Source organism: Tamandua tetradactyla, chromosome 16 (assembly GCF_023851605.1).
Source record: "Tamandua tetradactyla isolate mTamTet1 chromosome 16, mTamTet1.pri, whole genome shotgun sequence".
NCBI lineage: Eukaryota > Metazoa > Chordata > Mammalia > Pilosa > Myrmecophagidae > Tamandua > Tamandua tetradactyla.
In genome coordinates, this window is record NC_135342.1 from 4,184,955 (window position 1) to 4,207,843 (window position 22,889).

General features: G+C 56.8%; 2 protein-coding genes and 1 long non-coding RNA gene across 3 annotated transcripts; all 3 read left to right on the forward strand.

Moving 5' to 3' along the window:
• Positions 1 to 2,179: 2,179 nt before the first annotated feature.
• On the forward strand, positions 2,180 to 4,418 carry LOC143660117 (uncharacterized). The gene is made up of 3 exons (XR_013163853.1): positions 2,180 to 2,274; positions 3,203 to 3,253; positions 4,305 to 4,418. It is a non-coding gene; the product is annotated as an uncharacterized LOC143660117 (long non-coding RNA).
• Positions 4,419 to 5,868: 1,450 nt separating this feature from the next.
• Positions 5,869 to 9,763, forward strand: SBK3 (SH3 domain binding kinase family member 3). Its single transcript, XM_077133537.1, has 4 exons — positions 5,869 to 5,913; positions 6,303 to 6,495; positions 7,014 to 7,216; positions 8,408 to 9,763. Exons 1-4 carry the CDS (start codon positions 5,869 to 5,871, stop codon positions 9,083 to 9,085), a joined length of 1,119 nt encoding a protein of 372 aa, XP_076989652.1. The 3' UTR covers positions 9,086 to 9,763.
• A 1,075-nt stretch (positions 9,764 to 10,838) lies between these two features.
• Positions 10,839 to 18,921, forward strand: SBK2 (SH3 domain binding kinase family member 2). Its single transcript, XM_077133545.1, has 4 exons — positions 10,839 to 10,929; positions 11,947 to 12,199; positions 13,725 to 13,927; positions 16,990 to 18,921. Exons 2-4 carry the CDS (start codon positions 11,947 to 11,949, stop codon positions 17,578 to 17,580), a joined length of 1,047 nt encoding a protein of 348 aa, XP_076989660.1. The 5' UTR covers positions 10,839 to 10,929; the 3' UTR covers positions 17,581 to 18,921.
• Positions 18,922 to 22,889: the final 3,968 nt, after the last annotated feature.

Here is a 22,889-nt window from a genome sequence, read left to right on the forward strand (position 1 = left end):
GCGCCCTCCCGCCGCCACCCCGACGCCCTCAGCCTCGCCAGCCCTAGGCGGCCGCTGATGTAGCCCTGGCTCTGGAAGGACAAGGGGGTGTCGTCTTGCTCCCCCGGTTCCCCCTAGGACGTGCAGCGACACCGGGCACAGGTCACCCGGAGGTGCCCCGAGGCCCGCCTGAGTCGTGTCCTCGTGTTCCTGCGGCCGCCGCTCTTGCGTGCTGGGATCGGCCCAAGCCCAGCCTCTGCTCCGGGACTCCTCTTCCCCACCCTCGGCCCCATCAGACGAGGGGGGCCGCCGCTGTCACCCCGTGGTCACGCACCCCTGCCGTCCAGGGCCTCGGGGCCGCCGTGGCGTCTCTCCTCTCCCAGTGCGCGGCCGCAGCCCTGAGCTGGGCCCCGGAAGCGTGCGCTGAACCGAGAGGAGACCAGGGCAGGCAGGCGCCGGGACCGACAGCCGCCCCCCACGCGACAGAGCCGCCCTTTCCTCACCCGCGCGATGGAGCTGGGAGTCGGAGCCAGGCCCGGGCTGCCGCGCGGCTTAGCACGGGGGCTGGTAAGACGCAGGGTTCAGCAGACACCGGCGGTCATGACCGCTAAGCGCCCGGGATTTACGGGGCGCTGCGGGCCCCCCGGCTGGGGGAGAGGCCCCGTGGGCCGGGAGCGGCGGGAGAGAGCGCCCGGAGATACCGTGGAGCAGGTGCTGACTCCGGAAGGGCTCACAGGCCCAGCTCAGGAGCTCGACTCGTTCCTGAGGGCACCGGGGAGCCATGGAAGCTCTAGAGGACAGGAGGGGCCCTGCAGGACTGCCTGTGGCCGCGGGGCCCCTGGGTGGGTGGTGGAGGTTGGGGTAGCTCAGAGGAGGCCGCTGGGGTGGGGGAGCCCTCAGGGAGGAGGCGGAGGCGGGTTTTCTGCGCTGGGCACGGGACACGGTGCCCCAGGCAGCAGGACAGGAATCAGCCCAGGGCGTGGCCAAGGGCCCTGAGTAGCTGTGTTGAGCCCCGGGAGCTCGCCAGTGCCCGGGCAGCTTTGAAGGACCTCTTCTGAGAAGAGAGGGACCAGGTCATCTCTGAGTGTGAGAAAGACGCCTTTGGTGGCAGGGGAGGCGCCCCACGGGAAGAGCTGGCACGATGGCCTAGAGGGGCCTTAGGCGTGGAGGCGTCGAGCCCTGGCTCCGGGGATGGAGAAGGCAGCAGTTCTCGGCCTAGGACACCTGGATGCCCAGGGAGACTCAGGGGTGGGCTCAGGGGTGGGCTCAGAGGCTCCGGGACTCCTGACCTTAGCTGCAATATCACGTGCATGCACACTGCCACTTTTAAAAAGGTAAAAAGGCAACAATTTGAATAACATGCATCTTTTCCCTCAATATATCCAAATATTATCATGTAGCCATGTAATCGATACACAGTATTATCAATGAGCTAGCTCACATCCTGTTTTCCACAGACGTCTTTGGATTCCGATGTGGGGCTTCCACTCGCAGCACACTCCAGTTCAGACCAGCCACAGATCTGGTACTCAATGGCCACCTATGGCCTGCGGCCACTGAACCGGACAGCGCAAGGCTCCATAGCTTTGTTCGGCTTCCCAAAGAGATCTCAGAACTTGAAAAAATAAAACTGAGAGCAATGCCACGAACGGCTACTTTGGAGGGGCAACGTGGCAATGTCTAGGAAAGCCACACATTCTCCCGTGTTTCGACCCAGAAATTCCACGCTGAGGCCAGCATCCTGGAGAACTGGCACCCCTTTCACAAAGCGGCAAGGAGAAGAATGTGCTTTGCACCCCTGACTCTGAGAGCACAGGATGGAGCAACCTGATGCGTTTTCAGGAGATGGCTCCATGAACTACAGTGAGCTGGGGAGGACACTTCGCACAGGAAGGAAGCGGAGCTGCAGGTAACAACACGGGTGATCTGGGGAGGACAAAAGCGAGCTGCAGAAGGCCAGGGACGCAGGATACTATTTACATGACATGTGAAAACACACAAGGTGATACTTGCAGTTTGGAGTCACACATATGTAGCAAAAGTATTAAAACACACACACACAAACCGCAAAGAGGCGTGCCCATGTCCTCTGGGGTGGTGGTTACCTGTGGGAGGGAAGGGAGGGATTTGGAGAGGGGCGGAGCAGGCAGCGCCTTTCAATTATGTTTGAAAAATTGTGTTTCTTGAGCTGAGCGGTGGAAGCGTGGGCGCTTATAGGATCCGGGCTATTTTGGGCGGGTGCATGCCCGAAATAGTTCATTGCATGGGGAACCACGGCGGGGCTGGAGCGGCTGGGTGAGCTGATAAGACACGATGCGCGTGGCCTGTCTGTACCGCGTCTCCTCTCCGTGACCGGGGAAGAGAGGGGACGCCCGTCACGAGTGGGTGGTGGAGGAAATGGAACCAGGGTGCTGGTCTGTGGAGCGCCGGAGAACGCGCCGACCATTAGGGCGCCAAGCCGCTCGCCCTCCACGGGGGCCGCCGGTTCCACCCTCGGCTTCATTTAGCCATTTCCATGAAGTACGCCCGAGCGACGGGGGAGGGGGGGGCGCCCGCGATGGAGCAAGCAGGGCTGGAAAACCCGGCCCAGGCCGCCCCCACGCCTTCCCAGCCCCCTGCCCAGCCGAAGCAGACCAGTTTACTCCAACAGAGTGCTTTCCTTCTTTTTTTTTTGGTGGGAGGGCTAAATTGTCAACTGCATAGTATTTGAAGTACAGGTTGACTTTTATGTGATATTTTAGTATATATTTTATTCAATAAATCTGTTTGAAAATAATAATATATAGAATAGACATGATATGTAATTATGTTATACATAATGTTCTAGATTACAAATGCATCATAATATAGCACGTGACATTACATAATATATTTACTGTGGTGTATGTAGTTTAAGTATTATGATCACACTTATAAATATATTTTTTATATTTAAATTCATGAATATAGTAATATATCTAAGTATAGTTATAAATATATACAGATATGATATATACACTATAGTTAAACATTTGGTACCTATAACGTGTATATTATACCCAATATAATATATTTTGTTGTATACATATTTAAATATGTTGCATATATTATATAATAGTTAATTAAACGTTTACAGGGTGTAATATATAAAATACGATGTAGGTTGTGCATAGCATAGCATGGCTATGCCCTAATGCATGAAACTGTATCACAGCACATGCGAGCTTCTCACCGCTTCTAACAGGTCGCATGCGTGCCTCATGGACACATCCTGGGCGCTGGACGGAAAGTCAGTGTAAGTATTAAATGTTTGATAGCTCGCAGCTGGGGTTGCCCTTGCCTCCTGCAGAGGAAACTGAGGCTGGGAGGAAGGGAGAGGGGTGGAGGAAGGGGTGGGTGGGAGGAGTGAAGGGGGAGGCACCAGCCTGCAGCCCTGAGGCCTCCCCTCCCCCTACCTCCCCCCCCCCCCCCGCGTCCGAGGTCACTCGGGGTGACCCCGCGGAGTGGCGTTGCTAAATGGGGAGGTGAAAAGCTCCGGGATCATCAGAGAGCCTCCCCGGCAGGGACAGCAGCAGGCTGCAGGTTGCAGGCTGGTGCGCCCGTCCCCGGGGACCCAGGTGGCTGGCTGTCCAGCCTGACCTTTAGGCCGCGGCAGAACAGCTGCCCCTGCGCCTCGCCCCGCGGCCCGCGCAGCCCGGGGTGGGGGGGAAATAGCTCCCGCCCCCGCACCTGGGTCTGCGTCCCTCTCCAGCCGCGCAGGGGCCAGCGATGGCCTGGAGCCTCCAGGGTGTCTCCCTGCCCAGTGACCCCGCTCCCTGGAAAGAAGTGATTTCTGGAAAAAAGGAGGGAAATCAAATACATACTGTGTCTTAACTAATTTTAAGAAATGTTGTTAGGTCTGAAAGCAGTGTTGTAATTTAGCTGGAAAGCATTCACTTTTATAAAGATGCACATCTAAGTGTTTGGGCCAATTTTATCCTGAGGTCTGTAGTTGATTTTATAACTTTCAGCTTTTTATGAGGGAACATTTCACGCATCCCCTAAAATAGGGAAAATAGTAAAACGAATCTCTCCCCCACCTGTTAGGAACACTTTGAATGTTCTTAGCCCACCTGAAACCTATCCCATGCGCAAATTTAATTTTCCTTCGCTGGAGTGCTGGAGTACTTTTTTATTTTTCTTAATGCTGGAGTAGTTTAAAGCGAATGCCAGACTCCTATCATTTCACACAAAAGGATTTCAATACTTGTAATTAATTAAAAATACTTAATGCCAAAAATTTTTAAAAGATTACACAAGCACGGCGAAATGTTACTATCTCTTCAATCTAACTCATTGCTTTCTAGTGTTCTTTCTGCTTCTTGACGCGTTTGAAGGTCACCCAGGGAAGGTCAACTCCCCCGCTGCGCCCCCAGCTCCCGCCGCCACCGGAGCGGATCCCGCGGATCCTTCCAGCGTCTACGCAGAAGTGTTGGCGCTGCCGCTTTATTAATAGCCGCAGTTGTAGTAGTAGTGGAAGCGCGCGCCGCGGGCGGAAGGCCGTGAGTCACGGCGCCCGCCCCTCCCGGCCCCTCCCCCTCCCCCTCCCCCGCCCTCCCGGACGCAGGCCGGCCTCTCCGGGCCTCAGTTTCCTGCTCTGTAAACTGGGGGTGAACGTCCAGCCTCTGGGGTGGCCTGCTCGCCTGCGGACGTGTCTCCAAATGTACTTTGATATTTTAGCTTCTGGGTTCTAGGAGAGTTGGGGCTGGAGGCCTGGACCCCCGGGTCCGAAGGGGGAGGGGCTGGGGACCTGGACCCCCGGGTCCGAGGGGGGAGGGGCTGGGGGCCTGGACCCCCGGGTCCGGGGGGAAGGGGCTGGGGGACCCCCGGGTCCGTGGGGGGAGGGGCTGGGGGACCCCCGGGTCCAAGGGAGGAGGAGCTGGGGGACTACCCGGGTATTGGGTATAAGGGAGGAGGGGCTGGAGGCCTGGACCCCCGGGTCTGAGTGGGGGGGGTCTGAGGGCCTGGACCCTTGGGTCTGACGGCGGGGGCGCTGGGGGCCTGGACGCTGGGTCTGAGGGCGGGGGGCTCTGGTTATAGCACCCCTGATTCCCAGGGGCCCAGGCTTCCCGCCCTGCCCCCCCCAGGCTGACCTCCAGGGTGCCCCCCCAGCTGAGGGATGGGAAAAGGTGGTCCCACCTTCTCCCTGCTGCCTCGGGCCCAGCCCTTGGGGGTTCACAATACGTTTTGTCCCCTCTGTCCTGGGACGGGAGCCCAGAGTCCAAGCCGGTCTAAGTTTGGAAGGGGGAGGGAGGGGGGCAGCAGGTCGGAGGGGGGTGAGGGAGGGATGTGGGGGGGACAGGATGTCTCTGAGCTGTCACACACACCCCTGTCCCTGACCCAGAGAAAGGGAGGGACAAAAGGCCCTGGGAGAGAGTCCGGAACAAAGAGAGGGAGAGAGGGGGCGCAGGGCCACTGCGCAGGGCGCCCCGAGGCAGGGGGCCCACGCGGGAAACTGAGAAACAGAGAGAAAGGGGGGGGGCTGGGGGGGGAGACCCCGACAGACAGGCCGTGAGCCCCCAGGTGGGAACAGGGTGGGGTAGGCAGCCCTGCTGGGAGACCCGAGAGCCAGAACAAAGGAGAAGAGGGAAAGAGAGGTGGGGAGAGAGGGAGAGAGAGGAGAGAGGAAGAGAAGGGGAGGCCGGGAGAGGCAGAGAGGAGAGGGAGCGAGGGAAGGACCCAGGGCAGTGGGAGAGGAGCGCAGAGCGGCCCAGCGAGAAGAGGGGCTGGCTGAGGGGCCGTCAGGGGACCATTTCCTGCCAGCAGTCCCGAGAGGGGCGCCCAGACCCAGGGTGCCAGGGGCCGGAGAGGCTGGCGGGTGTTGTGGGGAGCCCAGATAAGGGGGGCCAGCCTAGGGCAGGCGACCCTGAGATGGACCTCAGGGACCCCAAGAGCCCCGAGGATGGGGACTCAGAGGTGAGACGCAGGAGACAGGGAAGAAGAGTGCGATGGACACAGGAGATGGCCGAGCCAGCGGGGTGGGCAGGGGCACCCCCAGCCACCACGACACACAGCCCTGAGGGGCCCCAGCGAGAGTGAACCCCCCGAGAAAGGGGCTCACAAACAAAGCGTGGGCTGCATGGCGTGGGGGGGACAGGAGGACAGGGAGAGAGGGCTGGGGGTGGGGTAGGGGGGCGTTGTCCCCATCAGTGCTGGGCCCCCCCCACCCCGGCCGGTTCCCACAGACGGGGCGGCCAGGGTCTCGGGGACAATCACCCCCAGCCCAGCCAAGACACAAAGACAGGTGGCCTGAGGCTGGGTGAGTCACTGTGACTCACTGGCCTCCCTTGGGTCAGTGACCCTCTCCCCCCGGGCACCCCTGCTGCCCCACCCTGCCTCTCCTGCAGGAGGACACAGCCACCGCCCTGCAGCGGCTCGTGGAGCTGACGGCCACCAGGGTGAGCCCTGTCCGCAGCCTGCGTACCCGGTACCGCCTCCTCCGAACACTCGGCTCCGGCTGCTACGGCCGCGTGCTCCTCGCCCGGTCTCGCCGAGGGGGTGAGTTCGGCCGCCCAAGGGCGGATCCCACCCCAACCTGCCCCAGATGATGGTTCCCAGGAGGCCCCGCCACAGGGAGCATTCCCTGGGCCACCCGCCCACCCCCCAAGGGGCCGACATGGCCACCTGCCAATCTTCCGACGAACAGAGCTCACCCAGAGAGGGTGGGAGGCTCGCCCGAGGTCACACAGCAAGGCAAGAGCAGAATTTGCCTTTGAGCGCCGCCCACCATGTCCTCCTACTTTATACAAGGGGAAACTGGGGCCAGAGACGGAAAGGTGCCTGGACAAAAGGCCGCACAGCTGTCCGGGGCAGCGCTGCAAGGGCCCTGGGGCGAGGGCCCCTCCCACCCCCCTTTTACAGACGCAGACACAGGGAGCACACAGACCAGCGCTGTACCTTGCCCCTCTTATCTTGCGCGGGAGAAGTCAGAGGCTCAGAGAGGCCACATGGGTGGCCCGAGGTGCCACAGTGAAACCCAGTGTCCTGGACGCCCTCTGACCCAGCCTTCCCAGCAGGCCCAGCTGTCGCTCTGAAGCTCCTGCGTCGGGACTCGGTCCTGAGAACCACCTTCCTGAGGGAGTTCTGTGTGGGCCGCTGCGTGTCCTCGCACCCCGGCCTGCTCCGGACGCTGGACGGACCCCTGCAGACCCCCCGCCACTTCGCCTTCGCCCAGGAGTACGCACCCTGTGGGGACCTCAGCAGAATGCTCCAGCACAGGGTGAGGCCGGTGGGGCCAGAGCTGGGGCCTGCGGGTTCCCCTCCTGTCTCCGACCCGGACCCCCCAATCAGGCCCCAGCCCAGCTCCCCCTGCGCCCCGAATGCCCTCACGCCTGGCCCCAGCATCCCTTCATCCCACCGCAGGCGCCATTGAGACTGGCTGGGCGGGGAGGTGGGGGCGAGGGTGGCTCGGAAAGCTGAGTGCAGGGTGAGGGTGCAGCTTCAGCTGGGGTCTGGGTGGGCCTGGGACCTGGCGTGTGGACGTGGATGGCGTTGGGTGGGCTGAGTGTGGTGCTGAGGGTGGAGAAGAGGGATGCTCTGCGGGTGGGGGGCTGGCTGGGTTGGGCGGTGGATTATAGACCGAGGTGAACTGGATGAGGTCCCCTCTGGGAAGACCAGGCCAGCATGGAACCCACGCCGTTGCAGGGACCCCAACCCTAGTGGGGCTTGAGTTTAAAGGGCATGGGGGAGCGGTCCTTAGTAGCAGGCTTTGGATTTGAGGTAGGGTTGGGGATAAATGGAAGGAAGGAGGGTTGGAAGGAAGCAAGGACAAATTGATGGATGTTAGGTATTAAGTGAATTATCAGATTGCTGGTGAGCTGGTCGAGTGGGTGTTGAGCGATTGCATTGGTGTTGCACGCTTGGATGGGCGACAGGTTTGCTGAACGGGTTGCCGGCAGGATGGATGGGTTACCCAACTGATGGACGAAGCTGGGGGTCTCAGAAGAGGGTCTGAGTTAGAGATGGGCTCCAGGCGAGCCTGAGTCTAAGATGAGAGTTGAGTATGGGATTTGGGTTCTCCTTGGAGAATATCGGGGTGGTTAGTAGAGGAAACACATAAAGAAATGTTTGGGGTGGGTTTGAGTACTGGGGTTGGAGAATGTTTCAGGGAAGCTGAAGGAGCCTTCCTGTTGGAATCGGGGTCTGCGCTGGGGAAACATCTAGGGGCTGCTCTAGGGGGGTGCAGATGTGGGAGCAGGTGGAGGGTGAGGATGACGCGGGGAAGGTCTTGCATAGGTCTTAAGTTGCAGGGGCATTGGAGATAGCCGCTGGTCAGGGGTTCTGGTCCTCAAACCCCAGGAAGCAGAACCCTTTCAGATCTTGGAGTCTAGAGTCTCTTTTAGAGGGTGATTAAGAAGCAAAATGAAGACGCCAAGGCCCCCTGGCCTTTGTCCTCTCCCCTCGGCTGCAGGGTCTCCCGGAGCTGCTGGTAAAGCGGGTGATGGCCCAGCTGGCCGGAGCCCTGGACTTCCTGCACAGCCGGGGCCTGGTGCATGCAGACGTCAAGCCGGACAACGTCCTGGTCTTCGACCCCGTGTGCAGCCGCGTGGCCCTGGGGGACTTGGGGCTGACCCGGCCAGAGGGCAGCCCGACGCCCACCCCGCCGGGACCACTGCCCACGGCGCCGCCCGAGCTCTGCCTGCTCCTGCCCCCCGACACCCTCCCCCTGCGGCCGGCCTTGGACTCCTGGGGCCTGGGCGTGCTCCTCTTCTGTGCGGCCACCGCCTGCTTCCCTTGGGACGTGGCTCTGGCCCCCGACCCCGAATTCGAGGCCTTCGCCGGCTGGATGACCACCAAGCCCCAGCCGCCCCGGCCACCGCCACCCTGGGACCGGTTCGCGCCCCCGGCCCTGGCGCTGCTCCAGGGTCTCCTGGACCTGGATCCTGAGACAAGGAGCCCCCCGCTGGCCGTCCTGGGCTTCCTGGGGGACGACTGGGGGCTGGAGGGGAATGGGGAGCATCCCACGGGCACTCTGCCGGAGGAGGATGGGGAGGACGGGGATGAAGGCGGCTCCAGCTTGGAGGAGTGGACAGACGAGGAGGGGGGCGGGGGTGGCAAGAGGACAGGCACAGGCGGGACAGCACCCTGACCAGGTGACAAGAGACAGGTGGTCGGAGCTGGGGCCAGGGGCCCCTCCCCCATCTGCAGCCACCTGGACGGGAGAGACAGCTGCCCCGGGAGGACAGCAGGAGCACGCTGCGCCCCTCCTGACCCTCCAGGAGCAGCCCTCACTGCTCTGTCCTGAGGGCTCTGCTTCGGTGCCACACAATGCGTTGAGAACTTGTCATAGGTTCCGACAGGCTCCCTCCTCTCCTCTGAGACCCCCCCGAGGGTGCCCGCTGCTTGGGACTGAGAAGCTCAACTTTCAGGATTGACCTTGTGGAAATCTCGCATCCACCTCCTCCTTTTCCCTGGGTTCTGAGTAATATCGGAGGAACCCCTCAAGTTCTCTGACCTAAAGCGCACTCACGCACTCACAACGCACACACCACAGCTCTCCTGCCAGCTGGCGCTTGCACACACCCTGCCCTGAACCAGCAGCCCCTTCCTCCCAGCTGGACGGATCTGGGGAGTTCTCTCCGACCTTCTTTCCCTGGGCGCGTCTCGCACATGCAGGAAGGTTGAGGTCTCGGTGCCTGCAGGGCCGGCCGGGTTCTTTCCCCTCGCAGCGCCCGAGCGCCGAGCACCGAGCACGGGGGCTTGCGGTCCTCTCGGACCCACCGCTCTGCCATCCCAGAGCTGCAGCGCTGTGAGCCCAGGGCTGGCCCCCGCTGCCCGCGCCCCTCCCCTGCGGCCGCGCGCCCCGCGCCCCCGGGCCTCCCGCGCTGCAAACCGCGGCTCTTCCCCTGGGACTTCAGCACATCTGCTTTCGAGATTTAACATGCCGTTGGCATCCCGCGTTAGGTCTCGGAACAGAAAAGGACGTTGGGGGAAAACCCTGAGCCGCGAAGGGTCTGCGTGGAAAGCAGTCGTGTCCTGGCGATGCACAGCCGCCGCGTGAACCTGCCAGCGGCGGGGGGTGGGGTGGGGGTGGGGGGTGCCCAGGCCGGCGCAGGGCAGCTCCTGTGCGAATCTAAAGTTATCCCACAATTAAAAAGTTTATTTAAAAAAATAGTGGATCTGCATCTGTCATCGACTTTATGTCTCCGAGGTGGGTGCAGCCAGCCCAGAGAGGCAGGGGCTGGTGCCAGGGCTCCCCCACCAAGCTTCCATGAGTCAGGGGCTCGCTGGGCAGCCTAGGCCTGAGCTGAGCAGGGCAAGTGCTCTGGACTTGATAGTCCAACTGCATCACCATCATCATCATCATCATCATCATCATCATTATTATTATTGTCACACTTCCCTCAGGAATCTGGAGGTCCCCAGCCCCTCCTCCCTCAGACCCGGGGGTCCAGGCCTGAAATTGGCGAGCACATAGGGACCCCCGCGCCCCCCCTCGCCCTTCTCTCCCCAGTTGCTCCAGCACCTGCTCCCCTCCCGCCCCGCCCCAGGACGGCTGAGGTCATCTCACCGCATCAGTGTGGAATCTCATAGTCTCATCCTTTCCCCAGATGGGACCCCAGTGCCTGGTCCCTGGGGCAGCCCCCTGCAGACACTTGTGTCTGACCTATCAGTAGGACATTGATGGGGGCAGCTGGCAGGGCCCTGGCGGGCGGGTCAGAGATGAGCTCACGTAGAGCGGCTGCCCTGGTCGGGGCAGGGGGTGGATCTCCTGGGTCCCCAGCACTTGTCGCCCCAGTTCTGGGAGCCAACACATGGTGTCGCTCTGCCCCCAGAGGGGGTGGAAAGGGAGGGGTGGGGCCAGGGGCGGGGCCTCACGAGCCCCCTAGGTGGGGGCGGGGTCTTGCCCAGGGCAGGCCTGGGCTGACATGGGCGCCAGGGGCCGACACTGACTGCAGCGGGCAGCTGAAGGGTCAGGCAAGCTCGGAGAAGGTGAGGCCTGGAGCCCCGGCCTGGTCAGGAGGAGAGCAGGAGTTAAATGGCCTGGGAGAGGCAGCCTGGAGGGTGGAAACTCTAGAGTGGAAGTGGTCAAGGGACCAGAGTCTTGGGTCTCTCAGAGAGGTAGGGGCCAGACCTCAGGGCTGTGGAGTGATTGAATGTTAGGAAAACAGACTATAGGGTTCCCAAGTTCTGAGTTGCATAATGTGAGAGAGGAGGGGCTGGGGGCCTGGACCCCCGGGTGTGAGGGAGGAGGGGCTGGGGGACCCCCGGGTCTGGGGGAGGAGGGGCTGGGGGACACCCGGGTCTGAGGGGGGAGGGGTTGGGGGACACCCGGGTCTAGGGGAGGAGGGGCTGGGGGACACCCGGGTCTAGGGGAGGAGGGGCTGGGGGACCCCCGGGTCTGGGGGAGGAGGGGCTGGGGGACACCCGGGTCTGAGGGAGGAGGGACTGGAGGACCCCCGGGTCTAGGGGAGGAGGGGCTGGGGGACCCCCAGGTCTGGGGGAGGAGGGGCTGCGGCTGTGAGACTTAGCGAGAGACCCCAAGTCACGGCACCCCACGAGGATGGGGTGCCCCAGGCCCCGGTCCATGCGGCCCTGGTCTGTGCACCCCGCCCTGCCCAGCCTTGGGGGCAGAGAGCACCTGTTTGCTCTCAGGAGACACAGCAAGCTCCTCCACCCCCAGGGCCCAAGTCTGTTTGCTTTGGAAACAAAGTGGGGGGGTGTCTCGGATTATCTGGTTCATCTTTCACCCTTGGGCCATCAGGTGGCTCAGGAGTGTGGGGGCAGGGTCGAGGGACTCTAACCTCCAGCTTGACCTCACCTCACACCAGGCCCGGACTCCCCCCACCATGGACACCTCTCATTGAGAAGAGGGGCGAGTCCCAGCAGGTCCCCCCGCCCCGCCTCCCTCGGATGCAGGCGCCAAGGCCTTCCATCCCCCCGTACCCTTAGACCTCGGGCTGGGCGCACCTCAGCCCCGAGCCACCCTCTCTGTTCTGCCCTGCACAGATGCCGGGCAGGCAGGGAGAGGAGGAACAGACGGAGGAGGGGGCCGCCCCGGACAGAGCCGAGGAGGACCTGGGGATCCTCACGGTGGAGGAGCTCCGGCAGGGCCAGGAGGCTGCCCGGGTGCTGGAGGACATGATGGCGCTGAGCGTCCAGACGCTCGTCCGAGCCGAAGTGGACGAGCTCTACCAGGATGTGCGTCCCCTGGGCCAGGGCCGCTTCGGCCGTGTCCTGCTGGTCACCCATCGCCAGAAAGGTACCAGGGCCTGGGGACCCAGGCGTGGGGTGGGGGAGCCTGGCCCCAGGAGCAGACGGCCAAGTCTGGAGTATCTGGTAGACCTGGCTCACGTCTTGCTCAGCCCCGTCCTGGCTGTGTGTCCTTGGGAACTCCCATAACCTTTCCGAGCCTCAGCTTCTCTCTGTGAAGATTTGGGCGACAGTTCTTGGCCCAAAGGAACTGTTGAGCCTCTGAGCAGACTTTGGTTGTGCTAGTTGCTGGGGACAACGGCAAGTAAGACAGAGTCGCCGTCCTCATGGCCTAAAGTTTGGCTGGCTGAGTGGTCCCCGCATGAATGACACAGAGTGACAGCGCCTGCCAAGCACTTGCAGGGCTGATGCACAGTGGGTCTTCCATGCGCGCTCCTCCCTCTCAGCTGGTACTTCTCTGTCAAGTGTACATCATCCTTCTGTCCTTCCCGTGAGATACTATGGGATGAAACGCAAAATCAATGTTGGTTCAGTTCACACCTTCTGAGGCTGCCTGGGGGCCCGGCCCGGCCTACGTGCTGCTGGGGACACAGAGAGGAATCTAGTCCGTCTCTGCCCTCAGCGAGCAATCAGCCTGACCGGGAAAGAGAGATGCAAGAGGGAGAGGGAGAGGAAAGAGAAAGACCCAGACCTGTGTCGGCACAGATCTTGGTGACATGTGCAGTCACGGGGAGCAGAGGTGCTGTAAGTGGAGCCCTCACTCCTTTGTGCTTCACTCCACATGCACCTCTTGAGACCTTCTGAACTCCTTCCTGTCCCTGGGCTGGCTGACTTGGGGACCTGAAGACGTGGCTGTCCTTGTGAAGCTCAAGGTTTGGTGGGGCACACAGATGGGCAGAGGTGATCAGAATAAAGGGTCGTATGTGCCATTGTGGTGGAAATACAGACCACGTTGACACATAGAAGAGACGCTGCATCCAGCAAGAGAGTGGAAAGGGAATGGCCAAAGTTTTAGGAAATGCCCTTCTTCAGTCATACATGGCCTCCTGATATGAAAGTTATCACACTCTGGGACCTGATAGCTGGTGATTAAAAAATTGGAAACAGAGATGCTGTCTTCAGGAGCTTTCATTCTTGGAAGTCATTTTCAAACATGAAAAAAATAACCATTATATCTTAATTTGACCTAATGCCCAACGTAGGCTTATCTTCTCCTTAATTCCCTGAAAAATGGCTTTTCGGAGATGATTTTTTTGAACTCATTCAAAACATGCAAACATCCACTTGTTTGGATTCTCAAATCCAAACAAGGTCATTAGAGCTCTGAGTTACATCTTAATGAGATCTCTTTGTTTACTCATGGAGAGTAGACTTATAAGAAAGCAGGGTAGATATTCAATAAATGCTGTATTATTTCCACTAGTACTGTTTTGGTGGCCATGCTATTATGGTGGGATAGGTAAGAAAACAAGATTTGGGGGAGATGGAGATAGCATATGAGAAAGAGTGCAGGGAGGCAGTGGCCATAAGACCCCTTTGCTCTCACACCCTTCCCGTATCTGTTTTTGCCCCAGGCACACCCATGGCACTGAAGCAACTCCCAAAGACCTCCACTTCCCTCCGTGGCTTCCTGTATGAGTTCTGTGTGGGCCTTTCGCTGGGAACGCACTCAGCCATCGTAGCTACCTACGGCATTGGCATTGAGTCGGCCACCTCCTACAGCTTCCTGACGGAGCCCATTCTGCATGGGGACCTCATCGCCTTAATCCAGCCCAAGGTGAGTGGGTGGACCCTGAGCATGCATCTGAGGGCCTGGCTGGGCCTCACAGAGCTGCACCTCAACCTCTTCGCTGACACACTCGCTGCATGGGAACTCATTGGCTCCACATAGCCACGGACCTTATGGGTGTCAATGAATTGTTAGGTCTCTTTGGAATTCTCTGAGGTTGAGAATCAACACTGTACCCTAATGAGCACCACAGGCCCTCATGGCTCTCACTAGGCCCTGTTTGGACACACTGGCCTTCATGGGTCTCACCAGGTCCCATTGAGATACACAGCCCCTCATGGTCTCACTGGGCCCCATTGGGATACACAGCCCCTCATGGGTCTTACCGGGCCCCATTGGGATACACAGCCCCTCATGGGTGTCACTGGGCCCCATTGGGATGCACAGCCCCTCATGGTCTCACTGGGCCCCATTGGGATGCACAGCCCCTCATGTTCTCACTGGGCCCCATTGGGATGCACAGCCCCTCATGGTCTCACTGGGCCCCATTGGGATGCACAGCCCCTCATGGGTGTCACTGGGCCCCATTGGGATACACAGCACCTCATGGGTCTTACTGGGCCCCATTGGGATGCACAGCCCCTCATGGGTGTCACTGGGCCCCATTGGGATACACAGCCCCTCATGGGTGTCACTGGGCCCCATTGGGATACACAGCCCCTCATGGATCTTACTGGGCCCCATTGGGATGCACAGCCCCTCATGGGTGTCACTGGGCCCCATTGGGATACACAGCCCCTCATGGTCTCACTGGGCCCCATTGGGATGCACAGCCCCTCATGGGTGTCACTGGGCCCCATTGGGATACACAGCCCCTCATGGGTCTTACTGGGCCCCATTGGGATACACAGCCCCTCATGGGTGTCACTGGGCCCCATTGGGATACAAAGCCCCTCATGGGTGTCACTGGGCCCCATTGGGATACACAGCCCCTCATGGTCTCACTGGGCCCCATTGGGATGCACAGCCCCTCATGGGTGTCACTGGGCCCCATTGGGATACACAGCCCCTCATGGGTCTTACTGGGCCCCATTGGGATACACAGCCCCTCATGGTCTCACTGGGCCCCATTGGGATACAAAGCCCCTCATGGGTCTTACCGGGCCCCATTGGGATGCACAGCCCCTCATGGTCTCACTGGGCCCCATTGGGATGCACAGCCCCTCATGGGTGTCACTGGGCCCCATTGGGATACACAGCCCCTCATGGGTGTCACTGGGCCCCATTGGGATACACAGCCCCTCATGGGTCTTACTGGGCCCCATTGGGATGCACAGCCCCTCATGGGTGTCACTGGGCCCCATTGGGATGCACAGCCCCTCATGGTCTCACTGGGCCCCATTGGGATGCACAGCCCCTCATGGGTGTCACTGGGCCCCATTGGGATACACAGCCCCTCATGGATCTTACTGGGCCCCATTGGGATGCACAGCCCCTCATGGGTCTTACTGGGCCCCATTGGGATACACAGCCCCTCATGGTCTCACTGGGCCCCATTGGGATACACAGCCCCTCATGGGTCTTACCGGGCCCCATTGGGATGCACAGCCCCTCATGGTCTCACTGGGCCCCATTGGGATGCACAGCCCCTCATGGGTCTTACTGGGCCCCATTGGGATGCACAGCCCCTCATGGGTGTCACTGGGCCCCATTGGGATACACAGCCCCTCATGGGTGTCACTGGGCCCCATTGGGATACACAGCCCCTCATGGGTCTTACTGGGCCCCATTGGGATGCACAGCCCCTCATGGGTGTCACTGGGCCCCATTGGGATACACAGCCCCTCATGGTCTCACTGGGCCCCATTGGGATGCACAGCCCCTCATGGGTGTCACTGGGCCCCATTGGGATACACAGCCCCTCATGGGTCTTACTGGGCCCCATTGGGATACACAGCCCCTCATGGGTGTCACTGGGCCCCATTGGGATACAAAGCCCCTCATGGGTGTCACTGGGCCCCATTGGGATACACAGCCCCTCATGGTCTCACTGGGCCCCATTGGGATGCACAGCCCCTCATGGGTGTCACTGGGCCCCATTGGGATACACAGCCCCTCATGGGTCTTACTGGGCCCCATTGGGATACACAGCCCCTCATGGTCTCACTGGGCCCCATTGGGATACAAAGCCCCTCATGGGTCTTACCGGGCCCCATTGGGATGCACAGCCCCTCATGGTCTCACTGGGCCCCATTGGGATGCACAGCCCCTCATGGGTGTCACTGGGCCCCATTGGGATACACAGCCCCTCATGGGTGTCACTGGGCCCCATTGGGATACACAGCCCCTCATGGGTCTTACTGGGCCCCATTGGGATGCACAGCCCCTCATGGGTGTCACTGGGCCCCATTGGGATACACAGCCCCTCATGGTCTCACTGGGCCCCATTGGGATGCACAGCCCCTCATGGGTGTCACTGGGCCCCATTGGGATACACAGCCCCTCATGGATCTTACTGGGCCCCATTGGGATGCACAGCCCCTCATGGTCTCACTGGGCCCCATTGGGATGCACAGCCCCTCATGGGTCTTACTGGGCCCCATTGGGATACACAGCCCCTCATGGTCTCACTGGGCCCCATTGGGATACACAGCCCCTCATGGGTCTTACCGGGCCCCATTGGGATGCACAGCCCCTCATGGTCTCACTGGGCCCCATTGGGATGCACAGCCCCTCATGGGTCTTACTGGGCCCCATTGGGATGCACAGCCCCTCATGGGTCTTACCGGGCCCCATTGGGATACACAGCCCCTCATGGGTCTTACTGGGCCCCATTGGGATGCACAGCCCCTCATGGTCTCACTGGGCCCCATTGGGATACACAGCCCCTCATGGGTCTTACTGGGCCCCATTGGGATGAGTGGCCCTCACAGCTCATGTTAGGCCTCATTTTGGCTGACCTCCTTGACCTCCTTCATTCATTCATGCCTCAATTTCTCCCTGAGCCTCCTTAGGCCTGCTCCCTGGAGCAGAGGAGAAGCTACATTTCCTCAGTCCCCTCCCTGGTGGGCCAAGGGGTGGAAGGGTCCCTGACTGCCTCTTCCCCACAGATGGGCCTCCCTCAGCCAGCAGCCCAGCGCTGCGTGACCCAGCTGGCCTCCGCCCTGGAGCACATCCACTCCCGCGGCCTGGTGTACCGAGACCTCAAGCCGGAGAACGTGCTGGTGTGCGACCCGGCCTGCCGGCGCGTCAAGCTGACTGACTTCGGCCACACCAGGCCTCGTGGGACCCTGCTCCGCCTGACCGGGTCGCCCATCCCCTACACGGCCCCCGAGCTCTGTGGCCCGCCGCCCCTCCCCGAGGGTCTGCCCATCCAGCCCGCCCTGGATGCCTGGGCTCTCGGGGTGCTGCTGTTCTGCGTCCTCACGGGCTACTTCCCCTGGGACCGGCCGCTGGTGGAGGCTGACCCCTTCTACGAGGACTTCCTCACGTGGCACGCCTCGGGCCAGCCCCAGGACCGCCCCCAGCCCTGGTTCGGCCTGACGCCCGCGGCAGACACGCTGCTGTGGGGGCTGCTGGATCCCCACCCCCGAAGGAGGAGCCCTGTGGGCTCCGTCAGGGGCTACCTGGGGCAGCCCTGGAGGAAGCGGGCGGGCGAGACGGAAGAGGTGGCCACGGGGGAAGAGGAGACCGGAGAGTGAGCAGCCGGGGAAGGGCAGAGAGCTGCGTGTGACCGCCGTCGCCTCCTGGTCCCGAGGGCCTGAGAAGGGGAAGCTGGTCCCGAGCTCAAGGTCTCCTCGGGGCCCATTGGGTGGGCCCTTCCGTTCTCACCTGTGTCTTAGTACTTCCCCCTCTCTGGCATTCTCATCTGTCCTGACTGCGGCCTCTAGCCGGTACCCCACCCCCACCCCCCAGTCCGTGGGGGTCTCTCAGACCCTCCGTGTGTCCGTTTGTATCTGTCCCAGAGCCTTTGCACTTGTCCCCCTCGTCCCTCGCTTCCTGCTAACCTTTGCTTAAATCTCACCTCCTCCCTGAGGCCTGCCCCACCACTCTGTCAGGGAGTAGGCCGCCGCCAACTCTGCATTCCTAATACCCTTTACTCCGTTTTCTTTTCTGCCCTGGCGCTTAGCCCCTTCCAACTGTATGATTTTTTCTCTTTTTTTGGGGGGTGGGGAGGGCTGGAATTTCTGTTGCCTTGCTGGAGTGTAAGTTCCCGAGGGCAGGGATCTCTGCCCACCCTGTTCACAGATGCGACCCCCACAACTGAAACAATCTTGGCCCGTCATGGGTCCGTATTCGTTAAAGCCACAAACCCAGCTGTGTTTTCACTGTCTGGCCTCTGTGTGCCTCTTTAATTCTTTTTCTACTGATCTGTCCATCTGTCTGTCTGCATGTCCTTTTCTCTCTCCATCTATCCACCCATCCTTCCATCCATCTATTTTCTAAATATTCGAAAGTAGCATGTATCATGTATTTGAATATTTAATACTTCCATGTACATTTTGTAAGAACAGGGATATTTGCTTATGTAACCCCATTAAGTACAGTTATCAAGTTCAAGAAATTTAACATTGATAGAAAGCATACAGTCTATTTTTCTTTATTTTTTTCAGTTGTCCCACTAATGGCTTTTTTGGCATTTTCTTTTCATTGTTAGATTCAGGACAGATCATGTGTTGCATTTGATTGTCATTGTCTCTTTAGTCTCTCTTTCCCTTTTCAATTGTGGAAACATATGTACAACATAAAATGCCCACTTCAAGCACTCCCATGTCTGCATTGGGTGGGATTAACCCCATCTGCAGGGTTGTGCCACGCGCACCAACATCCACCACGAGGACTTTCCCAGCACTCCAGTCTTTACATCCAAACGTGTGCTACCACCTCCGAGCTCCTCTCTTTCTCTCTTAGTGAGTTTCACTCCCACGTAACCCCTCCACCGCCTTTTTTTCCCCATCCACATGCTGGGCTGACGCCCTTTTTAAGGTGTGCTTTCTTTTCTTTCACCCCAACTTCTGCAAATAAAGTGCATCTGGCACTTACATCCTGCTGATGCCACTTGTCTGCCAACTTGGGAAGCCAAGGGCGCTGTGGGTGGGTGCGGGCATTTCAGAACATGAGTGGGGAGAAAGTCATTTGGCGCGAGAAGATGTCTGTGGATATGCGTGTGAGAGCGAGAGGGTGCTCCACTGAAAGCAGGAGTGTGTGTGTGTGTAAAAGAGAGAGAGAGAGGGAGAGGGCATGCCTGACTTCGTGTGGGGGGGGGGGTGACTCACTTTTGTCCAGAAGTCTGAACCTGTTCTAGAGTGTGCCTTTGATGACAGATATCTGAGCTACGGAGGAGGGAGCTGTTTATTTCTAAGAATTTTTTTTCCTTTCCCAAACCAAAGTCTACACTGTGCCTTTTTAATGAAAAAAAAAAAAAGGTCCTCAAAGAGTGTAAAAAGGGACGCTACACACACACACATATAAGTGTGTACCCGTGTAGTTGTAAATAATTTTCATTTTCTTTTTATTTTTACTTATTACAACAGCAACATGTGCTCGTTACAGAACATGTTAGTAACAGGCCTAATGACAGAATATCAGAAGGATTATACACCGTGACCAAGTGGGATTTATTCCAGGAATACAAGGATGGTTCAGTATAAAAAAAATCAATCAATACAACATACCACATTAATAGAATGAAGTGAAAAAGCACATGATCATCTCAACTGATGCAGAAAAGGCTTTTGGCAAAATCCAATGATCTTTTCATGATAAAGACACCCAGAAAACCAGGAATGGGAGGGCCTTTCTCAGCGTGATCGAGGCTGTGTGAAAAATCCAGTTAACACCACACACAAAGGTGGCAGACTCAGAGTTGTCCCTCTAAGGTCAGGAACAAGACCGGGATGTCCACTGCCACCACGGTTATTCAAGACTGTCCTAGAAGTTCTAGCCAGAGCAGTCAGGCAAGGGAAAGAAATAAAAGACATTTAAACTCTATTTGTAAATGACATGACTCTATATATAGAAAATCCCAAAGTATCCACAAAAAAAGCTACCAGAACTAATATAAGAATTTTGTAGAGTTTCAGAATCCAAGGTAAACACGTTGAAATCAGTTGGGTTTCTATACACCAATAATGAGCAATCTGAAAAGGAAAATCAAGAAAACAATTCCATTTACAATGGCATCTAAAAGTATAAAACACCTGGAAATAAATTTAACCAAGGAGGTGATCATCTTTGTCCTGGTTTGAAAGGATGTATGTCCCCTAGAAAAGCCATGTTTTAATCTAAATCCCATTTCATAAGGGCAGAATAATCCCTATTCAATACTTTATGTTTCAATCTGTAATCAGATCATCTCCCCGGAGATGTAATTTAATCAAGAGTGGTTGTTGAACTGGATTAGGTGACGACATGTCTCCACCCATTTGGGTGGGTCTTGATAAGTTTCTGGAGTCCTATAATAGAGGAAACATTTTGGAGAATGGAAGGAGATTCAGAGAGAGCAGAGCAGAACAACATAGCCACAAAAAACAGAGTCTACCAGGCAGCAACCTTTGGAGATGAAGAAGGAAAATGCCTCCCAGGGAGCTTCATGAAACAGGAAGCCAGGAGAAGAAGCTAGCAGATGATGCCCTGTTTGCCATGTGCCCTTCCAGATGAGAAACTCTGACTGTGTTTGCCATGTGCCCTTCCACTTGAGAGAGAAACCCTGAACTTCATCGGCCTTTTTGAACCAAGGTATCTTTCCCTGGATGCCTTAGATTGGACATTTCTATAGACTTGTTTTAATTGGGATATTTTCTTGGCCTTAGCACTGTAAACTAGCAACTCATTAAATTCCCCTTTTTAAAAGCTATTCTGTTTGTGGTACATTGCATTCTGGCAGCTAGCAAACTAGAACAATCTTGTACACTGAAAACTATGAAATATTGTTGAAAGAAATTAAAGAAGACCTAAACAATTGGAAAGACATCTTGTGTTCATGGATTGGAAGACTTCATATTGTTAAGTTCTCAAGTCTAGCCTAAAGTGATCTACAAATTCAACGCAATCCCTAGGAAACTTCCAGCAGCCTTTTTTGGAGGAACTGAAAAACTGATCCTTCTCAAATCCATATGAAATTGGAAAGGATCCTGAATAACCTAAACAATCTTGAAAAGAAGAACAAACTTGGAGGATTCCCAGTTCCTGACATGAAATCTACTACACAGCTACAGTAATTAAAACAGTGTGGTGCCAGCATAAGGACAGAAGTATAGGCCAGTAGAATAGAACTGAGAGTGCAGAGTTAATCCAGCATCTATGGCCAGTTGATTTTTTACAAGTTTGTCATGTTGATTCAAAATGGGGAAAGAACAGTCACTTTCAACAAGCGGTGCTGGGACAATGGATATCCACATGCAAAAGAATGAATGTGGATCCCCACTTCTCACCATATACCAAAAAATACTTCCAATTAGATGAAAGACTTAAAGATAAGGACTACTACTATAAAACTCTCATGAGAAAACCAAGGGAAATGTCTTCAGGACCTTGCAGGAGGTGATGGATTTTTGTATTTTATAAGAAAAGTATAAGCAACAAAAGAAAAAATAGATAAACAGATCTCTTCAAAACTGAACACTTTTGTGCATCAAAGGACTTTGGCAGATACGATTCTGAAACCCCATTGCTCAGTGTATACCTGCAGGACAGAGTGTGGGACACGAATGGACATTTGCACACCGGTGTCTCTGGCAGTAGTACTTGTGAACCACAGTGGATGGAGGTGTCCTAAGAGTACGACGAGCGAGGAGATAAGGGGGAAATGTGGTGTACACATACAATGGACTACTGAGTGGCCACAAGAAGGAATGAAGTTGTGAGGCATGCAGCTAGGTGAATACACCTTAAGAGCTGTACGTTGAATGAAATGTCAGGAACAAAAACACAAATACTATCCTGCCTCAATCATATGGACTAAGCATAACATAAAAATTCAGTGAACTCTATTTGGGAGCATAGGATATCAGGTTGAGGCATATCATAAAGGGGCCTAGATTGCAAGCTCTTACAGTAGTCATGCATTCAGGAGATGTAACTGTTCATTCTAAATTCTCAGATACTGAGCTGTTTATATATAACATGAGCTTTCCCAGAAACTTAGGATATTTATGTGACACCTAAGACTCAGAGTCTTCATAGCTCTGAAACTATGAAAGTCAGCAGTACCCCATACAGGAACTGTTTAAAAAGTTGAAAAAGTGATCAGATATCTAGTAGAGATATGAATGAAGCGGAACTGGATAGGACTAAGGTAAATCAGAAGACGGGGTAAAACTTCAACTTCTGTGTGAGAGGACAGATGTTTATTTCGTGCAAAATGTATATTTTGGGTAGCGCATTTCCTAATTTAACTCATATGGTCAGTTTAGTTGAACCCCATAAGTACATGCAATCCTGAATAGGATATGAGATACTGTTGGCTTGTCCACATTAGTGTGATGCCCTGATTAATCCCAGGATGATTTGGACAGTGAATAAAGAAGTACTTGCAAAGTCCCCTTGGGAGACTGGGGATAAAGGAGGAAATATTCAGCTACCCCACTTGGAGAATTTCTGATATTCTTGCAAGCAGTAGAGACGGACAAATCAATAGACCGAGCCCTCAATCTTGGGGTTTATTCCTATGAAACTTATCCCCGCAAAGGATAGGCTAAGCCTACTTAAAATTAGGTCTAAGAGTCTCCCCCAGAGAACCACTTTTGTTGCTCAGATGTGGCCTCTCTCAGTCAACTCAGAAGGTGAACACACTGCCCTCCCTCTCTTAAAGTGGGACATGATTCCCAGGGGTGTGAATCTCTCTGGCAAAGTGGGACAGAAATCCAAGGATGAGCCAGGACTCTGCATCAAGGTGAGAAAGCCTTCTTGACTAAAAGGGGGAAGAGAGAAATGAGACAAAATAAAGTGTCAATGGCTGAGAGATTCCAAACAGAGTCGAGGGGTTATCCTGGAGGCTATTCTTACACAT

What these genes read in the sequence shown, in the direction of transcription:
- SBK3 (XM_077133537.1), top strand. Translation starts at nt 5,869, where the DNA reads ATGGACCTCAGGGACCCCAAGAGCCCCGAGGATGGGGACTCAGAG. An exon ending in CGCCCGGTCTCGCCGAGGGG is followed by an intron (nt 6,496 to 7,013) that starts GTGAGTTCGGCC and finishes CCTTCCCAGCAG; the next exon opens with GCCCAGCTGTCGCTCTGAAG. An exon ending in GCAGAATGCTCCAGCACAGG is followed by an intron (nt 7,217 to 8,407) that starts GTGAGGCCGGTG and finishes CCTCGGCTGCAG; the next exon opens with GGTCTCCCGGAGCTGCTGGT.
- SBK2 (XM_077133545.1), top strand. Translation starts at nt 11,947, where the DNA reads ATGCCGGGCAGGCAGGGAGAGGAGGAACAGACGGAGGAGGGGGCCGCC. An exon ending in GGTCACCCATCGCCAGAAAG is followed by an intron (nt 12,200 to 13,724) that starts GTACCAGGGCCT and finishes TTTTTGCCCCAG; the next exon opens with GCACACCCATGGCACTGAAG. An exon ending in TCGCCTTAATCCAGCCCAAG is followed by an intron (nt 13,928 to 16,989) that starts GTGAGTGGGTGG and finishes TCTTCCCCACAG; the next exon opens with ATGGGCCTCCCTCAGCCAGC.